At 27.7% G+C, this 10,194-nt stretch overlaps 1 protein-coding gene across 1 annotated transcript; it reads right to left on the bottom strand.

The window, feature by feature from the left end:
* Positions 1-278: 278 nt before the first annotated feature.
* On the bottom strand, positions 279-9,797 carry CER1 (Fatty acid hydroxylase superfamily). The gene is made up of 10 exons (XM_078989952.1): positions 9,644-9,797; positions 5,983-6,206; positions 5,254-5,486; positions 4,583-4,802; positions 2,745-3,123; positions 2,536-2,643; positions 2,014-2,214; positions 1,702-1,803; positions 1,386-1,559; positions 279-598 (listed from the first exon to the last, which is right to left on the bottom strand). The coding sequence occupies exons 1-10, from the start codon at positions 9,701-9,703 to the stop codon at positions 431-433; spliced, it is 1,869 nt and encodes a 622-aa protein (XP_078846078.1). The 5' UTR covers positions 9,704-9,797; the 3' UTR covers positions 279-430.
* Positions 9,798-10,194: the final 397 nt, after the last annotated feature.

Raw genomic sequence — 10,194 nt, 5'->3', positions numbered from 1 at the left:
AACTTCTATGAGAGAAACCCTAACAGATACCGAGAGAGAAAAGAAGATGAAAAATATCTAGATCTGATCAACTGATACAAAATGACTAAGCTTCTTCTCTTAAATACTTCGGATACTTGACCGACCCATAAAGCATCTAAGATCCGCGCATTAACCCGAATTATATCACCTGCATACAATTTATACACTCTACCCACAAATAGCAATATTATACAAAACATATCCTTCAACATTTAAAGTTCAGTTTGTCAAATACTAAAGGTATTTTCAACATAAAATTAACAAAAATTCATAACATATATATAAAACTAATATTAGAGGATAAAAAATTCCGGAGTACATATTATCAACGACAGTATATATGTTTAACAAAGATAAGAGTAGCTTTAAATTTATACCCTCAAAACATCAAACTGATAGGTTCCAAGTTTTAATTAAATGATGTGGTCAGAGGAGTAAAGCCATGTAGAAGACTTGCTTGCCAAATTTTATCAATGTTGAACATCTCATTCCCACATTCATTCACATTCCATCCTTCTAAGCCATGTAATATTCCAGCTATTCTCCATGCACTCATCACCCTTCTTGGCAACCAATTCTGTCCAGAAAAAAAAAATTAAAAAAAAAAAAATCAAATATCAGTTTACCATAATAACCTAAATCCAAAAGACTACATTTAGCTCGATGACCCCTTTGAAGAGGTTTTGGTGTAGCATAAGCAAAGGCGATTTTACATTGAGATAATGGGTGTTCATGGATCCCCCTTGATTTGGAAATTTTGTTTGAGATTATATTATTTTTTTTATTGGACACTATTAAATATTATAGATGGGCATCATTATACCTTTTAGATAAATAAATTTACAATTGTATCATGAGATGGTTAACAAAAAAAATTCTTTTGAACATATATCAAAATATATTTTCAATTTTTGGTCATTTAAGTTAGGAAGTTATACGATAGTATAATATATACTATCTGTAGTGTGAGAATAAAAATGAAAAAAAATGAAAAAACAAGCTAAAAATATCACACAAAAACACATAAAAAAATAATAATAAAAAATAACATGTGTTTAGGTCTTTGCAAACTTGTGGTGAACAATTGTAAGATGTTGATGTCGACCACAAAAAATTTCAACATTTTGATTTTATAATTTCAATTAAGTTGGATACACATTAGTTTGAATTATAGATATGATTCACTAGTGATCATAATGAGCCATATAAAAAAAGAAGCTAATGATTCTGGTTTCAAGATCAATTGTAAATAAATTTATATATATATATATATATATATATATATATATATATATATATATATATATATATATATATATATATATATATATATATATATATATATATATATATTTTGTTCTAACCTCACAAGAGTCAACATTCTCAAGATGTTTGGGAGTCAACATGGCAGGGGTAGTATAATAAAAACAATCTTTGTTCACTCTCTTTGGAGGGAATTGAGAGTAAGGGATGATTAGGGTTCCCTTTGATGCCTTTAACTCTTCTTCTTTGCTTAGCCCATCTCCCACCAACCACACCTTTATCAAATTCAAATTTACATATCATTATTTTATTTATTAGTAATTAAAAGATAGTATCTTTACAAAATTCAAATCTAATATTATTATTTCATTTACTAGTAATCAAAAAATACTTGAAAACTCAATAATTACAACTTACTTTTTGTGACCAACTTCTCGAAGTAATCAATTTATCTTGATCACCGGACAATTCAAGCTCTGATTTAAGCCGTTGATAGTTGTGTGATCGAGATATTGAAACCTACAACACGTTGAATCAACATTAAGATAATCTTTTGGAGAAAATTGAAATTGAACCTAAAATAAAATCTCACTATACTGTTTTTTTAACATTGCCCCAAGATTGAAAAAAAAAATGTGTAATTCGAACCCAAAAACAGTTACTAATCCATGATCACTACAAAGTTACTTGAACCAAAAACAAAGTTGATGACATTAAAAGCGAAATTACCTGAATACCCTTGTGGCATAGAGCTAAGGCAAGGGAATAAGCAACCTTATTGAAGTTGCCCCTAATAACGACTTGAGTGGTGCCTTTGGGTATGCTATTGAGAACCACAGCAACTGCTAGGCTACTACCATCCACCAGCTTCACTTTTAGTTTCGGATTTCTCCTTATGAATAGCTCCCCGCTTCCATTCAACTCCTCCGCCTATAAATATTATCAATACATATAACTTCAGTATGAGGATCATCCAAAATACATATGATGAAGCATATATATATTTTGGATGATTGTCATAATAGTTTTCCATCGAATCCATGTAATAGAAGCAACGAATTTTTAGAAATAGTTTGAAACTGCATATATATTTATGAAAAACACCAAAAAAAAAAAACAATAAGGTGTTGTATAAAGTTCACGAAGTGATTGTCCACACTTTACAACTCATTAATACATAGGATTATATTAGATATGAATCTCAAAAACAATATATAAGTTCAAATATATAAAAATAAAAGCAATTAAAACCTGATTGAGTAGACCTAGAGTTACAACTTTGGCCCCTTTTCCGTCGGCTTCTAGTATCGCATTTTCAATCAATTCATTGATACTCTCTCTGTGCCATTCCATGAAATACTACAAAGAAATTCCAAGAAAGTTGAGCATTTTACTTTCAAAATATATATATAATAAGAAAAGAATAAATATTAAAAAAAAAGAAAAATACATCTACGTACTTGTATCTTGTATTTTGGTATGGCCCACGTTTGCATTATGAGATTTTTAAAAACATTTCTTTCAACTACGAAGGTTTTGCCATAAATCCAAGTAATTAGCATTGATGCCATCGTGACAGGCCATAGCATGAGCAAATACCATTTGGGAGATGTGTATGGCTTAGAAGCAACCGACGCAAACCCAAGCCTTATGTGGTAGATGGATTCTGGAGTTGTTAGGTGTGTTAAATGTACCACATTTGGTGACTCATCTTCCTGCTTAAGTGATTTTTCGTACAATATGTCTGTAGATTTGTCGAGTGTACCATAGATATAGTCGTAGAATGGCATGAAAAGGGAATAATTGGTTCTGAATTGAGTATGATGCAAAGAATGATACCTATACAGACAAAAGTGGTCTTATTAACAAACAAAATATGCAAACAAAATTGTAAAAATATGCAAAAATAGTTGTAAAAAACTTACTAAAAGTAAAAGGATTATAAGAAACTTATAATTTTTATACATAAAAAACTAGATAAATAAAAAATAAATAGTTTAGACGAAATTCATAACGAAGTATAAAAGTTTAGCCAAAACTGTACAAAAAAATTGTTAGATTTGTAAAAATAAATAAAAAGTCTTAGACCAAATTCATATCTAAAATTAAAATTTAGGGAAAATTTATGAAAATACTAGATTGAAATATGGGGTCAAAATGGGTGGATTGTCTATATCCTGTTCATTGTGACCTGTGAATTTTTTTAAAAGAGAATATAATTAAACCTGGATCTCCGGTGGACAAATTAAGGAAGGGAAACACATTTTTGTTATAAAACGCCAAATAACACTATTATAATTGTTAACTTAAATGATTGAAATTAATAAAGTTATCGTTTATTAGATGCAAATTGTTAGAATTTAAATGACTTTACCCTTATAATTAATAAATATATTTTTTTTAAAAGTAAAAAGAATTAATTAAAGAAAGACACATCTCTTTTACCATGTGTTGTTTTACCAACATGTAATTGTTCAACATTAATATTTAACATTAACAATTCATGGAAAATTATTTGACAACATCAAATTTGAATTCAAAGTCAATATTTAAAAGGTTGGACTAAATAGAAACTAAATAATACTGTAAGGACTATTTTATAAATTATTCTAAAATGACTTTCAGGGTCTCAAGAAAACAAGAAAGGAAATGAGAATATTAAAATATGATATTTCTATTGTTTCTTTTTATTTTTGTTCTTTCTATTTTTGTTTACTTTTTTTTCATATCATAAGTGGTCACATTTTTATATAATTAATAATATTTTAAAAAATTTGTTATTCTTTCACAAGATGGTAAGTACGAAAATATTTAATTTCTATTTATATAATGGGACACATATATCACAAGCCATAAAAGTAGAAAATCGAAAGCAACTAATTTGTTATTATTTGTTATAAAAACAATTCCTTATTAAGAAATGACCACATAAGGCAATTACCTATCAAGTTATTATGACGTGATCTCCTAAGGAAGTTGACATTCCACTATGTATAAGCAAAGATATATAGATATTTAAGAATTTTTAAAATATAATTAAAATGGTGTTTTAATACATCTCCTGAAAAAGTTTAATTTTCAGTACTAGGAAATCTTGGTTATCACAATCGACTAAATTAAGAAAGATCTTCAAGTTGTGTACATGCCATTATGCATGTTCCTCTCCACTTGACCACATGGATAACACACATATGTGTGATGATAAGGTCACCAATTCCATATATTTCGATTATTATATAAATAAAAATAATTTCTGAACATAATATATTTGGACATGAGAGCATATATATATACTTACGTAGGGGTGTACATGAGGTATTTGAGAGGGGGGAAGATTGAGAAGGCTATTTTGGGGATTAGCTCAAAGTTGCAATGGCCCAAGTTGTTCATCACATCAATGTAGGTAACATAGCCAGCGAATGCAACAATGGACCCGGTCTTGGTTAGGGTCACGGTCATCAATGGTATTGCAAAGAGCGTAAAGTAGGCAATGTGTTCACCAAATGGATGAATCACAGCTGCATCAGTGAAGAAGCCAATTTGTATTAGCAATTGTATTTCATGCATTAATACTTGGACATTTGCATGTTAAGGTGTTCTTTCAAACTTTACGACCATTAAATATGAAGCAATTTAATGTGAGTGAATAAAGATACCTAAAAGAAAACAATTCTACATCCGGGGACCATTGACAACAAACAAGGATGCATTAATCATGTGTAGTAAATTAGGGTGGATATATGATTAAGGAAATCTTTATGTTTATGTACCAATGCAAGTAAAATGACGAAACTACACTTATTTTATGACTTTGCAAGTCAAATGAGAGACATCAACATTAATAGGCAGTGATTTGCATGTGATGGACCCGTGATTATTTAAGAAATTTTTGGTGAGATTTTTCCTAAAGTTGTGAGCAAAATGACAAAAATGCCCCTAATGCAAGAAGATGGTAGAGATATGATTTACATGTTATTGGTTCGGTGACGATTGAAGAATGATGGTGAGAATGATAGCGATTGTAGAGGTAATGGTGGTGGAGTGCTCTGTGTAGCCAATAATAAAGAAACTCTACGACTCCCATGTGTAGCAAAGTTACAATGATCACTCCATCTAATCTCCAAAAAGGCAATTGTTTGGATTCATCTAATGAATAAAATCCGATATAGTACAATAACCCGTTGAATAGTATTTGATCATCCCTGCAAGAGAAAGTGAAATTTTAATTAATTCACAATTTATTTGGCTTTCCACTCTTAACCCTATCTCCAAGCTTTTGTAGCAACACAGAATATATGTTAAAAAGGTATTTTTCGCATTTTTACTTTATTGCTTTTGTTTTCTTAAGGAATAAGTGTTTTTATACTTTTATTGCATTTTAAAGGCAGGATTGACCATAGAACCTATCGATACTACATGGTGTATATCATCGTGAATCCGTAGAATCTTAAGGCCATTAGAAGGGCAAATTGGTAACTTGTACATTTTTTTCGATCCATTCGTATAATCATTAGGGAACTCATCAAAAACTTATAGTAACAAGTGTAACTCATAACTTCACGATGTATTCTCTAACAATTTATATATATATATATATATATATATATATATATATATATATATATATATATATATATATATATATATATATATATAAAAAAAGAGAAAGAGAGAGAGAGAGAGGGAGAGAGAACATACCAATCTCTTTCGCGGTCGACTTGGTCAAACTCAATGGTCTTGTTAACAATTCTGTTTTTGCCTTTGGCGGTTTTGTAACGAGAGAGTGAAATCCAAAACTGATTGTTGAGCATTCGGAACAACATGAAGGGAAAGATCAACATAAGGCCATAATCTCTATCTTTTGCATCCGATGTGATGAAATCATATGTACTCTTCACCACCCATGGTGCCCATACCACATACTTTGACATCATCCAACAAAAATAATAAAATTAGAACAAAAAATATTATATAATGATCACACACACATAATATATATAGTCATATGTATAAGAGTATAATTAAACAAATATACTTGATGGGAATAGAAGGACACAAATATAATTAGTATCTATGTTTTTCAGGTGAACATGATACGATACTAATTTTATTTTTTACCCAAATTAACCATGTACCTTAGAAAAGAATTTGATATCAATACCATACCAAATATATTTTATGCAAACTTGTTTGGTTATCCAATGTGTATCAGGATTTAATCGATCTAAAATTTGTTTGTTTGAAAATTAGGTTTATTGAAATTGGTTTGCTTTGATCCGATCAGATCGGATACAATCAAAATGTTGGATACCGGTCGACTGAACAACTAAAAACACTATGTAACCGGTGAAGTGAAAAAAGAGAAAAATCCATAAGAAACCAATAAAAAGATTAGAATCGCTACACACTTTCTTATGGAAAACTAGTTGAAAAATGATGTACACTTTATCCCACATAAATTTTGCTGATCTGACGTTATTTCTCCCAACCGGCAGTATCCAGTATTTAGACTAGTGCTCAATAGTAAAAAGAAAACTCATTGTTAACATGTACATGTATTTATGCCATAATAAAAAAGAATTATTTTTTGGGAATAAAAAACAAAAAACACATATATGTACCCATGAATATCTACAAACAACTTGCCTAGACTGAAAATAAATCAACATAAGACTGAACTTGGAAGATTACAATGGGAGAGTTTTTTTTCACGGTTGGTTATTAGTTAAAAATTAATATCATCAAGTTAGTAGAATTCACTAATGTTTAGATTAAAACTCGAAATTTAAACTTAAAAAGGCAAAATCTCTACCAAATATATTAATCTGACATTAACAATAAAATCATAAAAAGTTATTATATAAGTTATTTTATTTCAAAATCTCTTCAATATAATGTAAAGTTTTTTTGGATATTATATTAAGTTGAAATACTTCATTATTGTTAAAACTAAGACCACCCCACAACAGTGGGTTTACAATTCTTTCAAATTGTAACAGTTTGTTATTTCAACTGTTGCAATCCTTGCAAACAATTGATGGTGGGCCACTTTTAAAATAAACATAATGAAAAGCCAACTTCAAGGATATATGGTGGCCATTTTTTCTTGTCGGCAATATATATATATATATATATATATATATATATATATATATATATATATATATATATATATATATATATATATATATATATATATATATTTTGTTAGATTCAAATAAAAAAAATGTTAGACATTAAAACAAACTCATAGTCAATCATTTTTAATATCAATAAACATATTTTAAAATGCAAAATAAACAGAAAATTATCATGTTTTACATGCATATTACTCGTATTTTTCGTATGTAAAGACTTTTTAAAATCTTTTAGAATATTCTAATAAAATATACTATACATATAGTTATTCAAACAAAAGTATCATGAACAAATTTATTGCACATAAAATTATTATGAAAAAATTCATGAAGAACTTTATGTTCGGAATATTTGAACGTAGATCTTTTTGTTTTCTAAATATATTGTTAATATTTTATTTTTTTTTTTGGAAAAAAGTTAGAAATTAATTAAAATTAATTTTTTTGGTATTGTTTTGTCATTTTTGTCATTATTCTAGTTGTTTTATATATTTTGATTTCCAAAAAAGTATTTTAAATTACGCCTCATATCTTATAAAAATTTATGGCATCAAAATAATATATATATATATATATATATATATATATATATATATATATATATATATATATATATATATATATATATATGATTATAATTTTTTATTGAAAAATTATATAAATTATAATACTTAGTATATTTGTTTCTCATCTGATATATATATATATATATATATATATATATATATATATATATATATATATATATATATATATATATATATATATATATATATATATATATATATATATATAACTGACCCATAACCATCAATTACGAAAATAGAAAAGAGATCTGGAGCCGAAGAAAATAATATATATCCTATTTAAATTATTAATAATATAAACTAAATTAAATATCTAGTGATATTTTAAATGCATCCATTTTCCCAACACATATATTCCCACAACATATAATATAATGTGGGACCAACACATATATTACTTAATTCAAAAAGGATCCATTTAGCATCATCCAGTATGCATGAGAGATGAGAGATAGTTTAGCAAGCTCGTAAATATTGGAGCCATTAATATGTTAACGAAAATATGAAACTATGTTTTAACTTCAAACAAAGTAATCAAAATTTCTTGCTTTCACATAAAATTAATGTTTTTTGTTTATCAATTAAATGTAATTATTATTTTGTAACATAAAAATAAATACGTCATTTTAAACATACTTACCTTTGTATGTAAATATTAACGAAAAAACAAGAAAGTGTTCCCCAGAAGTTAGAGGTACTTCTGGGATGCTATTCTAAATTTTAGCTTCAAAGTTTTGATGCTCGTCTTAGTCGTCTAATTTAATGCTCTTCAAAATTTTAACCTTTTGGTGTTATCTCATTTTCTTATTTAACGTTTTTAGTTCTGTTGGCATTTTGTTTTCTTGTAATATGGACAGTGTTGTACTTTGTCCAGCTTCCCACTGCTTCCCACTGGCATTTTTTTAGTTTTTATGATACTTTCTGCTGTTCAAAAAAAAAGTTGGTATACTTCTGTCCATCAAATTGAACATTTAATATTTTATTTGTAATTCCATAATTATTGTGATTTAGTTGAAAAAAAAAATATATAAACTTGTGAATAAGAAACAAGCTTTCCAGAAAAATAGTTGGCAAAACTTTTTGAATAGTTGAAGAGAGTTGCCTTAGTTTCTTGGACAAATAATAAATCATAATATATTATCTATTTTTATAGTTTAAACTTGATGTTAAGAAAAGCCATCTAAGTTTATATTTTTACTATGTTCACTTTTGATTTGCCAACCTGCTCGACCAACTGCAAGATGTCACAATATTATGTTTTTTTTGTCAAATTTAAGAGTTTTAGTTGAAACTTTTACCCTAAATTTTGACAATATATTCCATTAAAGCAATTAAATTTGGAGAAAAAATCTATTATAACCACTTTAACTTGTTATAACAGGTCATAGCATGTCAAAATGACATAAAGATAAATATTAAACTTGGATAACTTACATTATGAAATTCTAAAATAGAATATAATTAATGGTTTTTATATATTCTTTCGAAATCTCGTTTCTACTTTCTAAATGTTATATTTCAAACAAAAGTGGAAAAAGTAAATTCCATTTAAACATCGAAATAATATTATTATTGAAGATTAATAGTTATAAACAAATTGTAACAAACCCAAAAACCAAATATGGAGGGTTGTACCTTGAAACTTCCAAGTGGTTTCCAAGGCCAGTCAGTGAGAAATCCTGGAGTTGTAGCCATTGATGAATTTTGTGAAAGAGAAGAAGGTTGGAGTAGATGTGTGTACTTCGAGACTTCTATTTTATTTATAGAGAAATATCATCTCTAATTGCCACCATGCAATAACTACACCAGCAATTATTTCAACTTTAAAGTTGGACCGGTTTTATAACTTAAACCGGTGGTTTGCTTCTTTAATTTAAATCGATTTTTTTTTAAATGTACAGATAAGGAAAAGTTTTTGTGAGTACCTAATGCAAAAGACAGGAAGTACAAAAAAAAAAAAAAAAAAAAAAAAAAAAAAAAAAAAAAAACGAAATAGTGAAAACCAGGATGCATAAAACATTGATGGGATAAATGGTTATACTCCACCCGAAACCTTTTTGATTTTATAAGATCTAGGCAACAATCCTACATTTTTTTTCTCGTGGACATGAAAAGATGCCGATTATCTAAAGGGAGAAGGAAGGAATAATGTTAAGAAGATCAATCAAAGATCGAAGAAAAAAATC

This window comes from Lactuca saligna, chromosome 4 (assembly GCF_052625555.1).
Source record: "Lactuca saligna cultivar CGN05327 chromosome 4, ASM5262555v1, whole genome shotgun sequence".
NCBI lineage: Eukaryota > Viridiplantae > Streptophyta > Magnoliopsida > Asterales > Asteraceae > Lactuca > Lactuca saligna.
Note: the sequence above shows the minus strand (reverse complement) of the source record. Positions and strands in the feature narration are given on the sequence as shown.

Coding starts and splice junctions, on each gene's coding strand:
- CER1 (XM_078989952.1), bottom strand. CDS start 9,703: ATGGCTACAACTCCAGGATTTCTCACTGACTGGCCTTGGAAACCACTT. Junction 2,215..2,535: donor CTCTAGGTCTACTCAATCAG/GTTTTAATTGCT, acceptor TAATATTTATAG/GCGGAGGAGTTGAATGGAAG. Junction 1,560..1,701: donor CGAGAAGTTGGTCACAAAAA/GTAAGTTGTAAT, acceptor AATTTGATAAAG/GTGTGGTTGGTGGGAGATGG.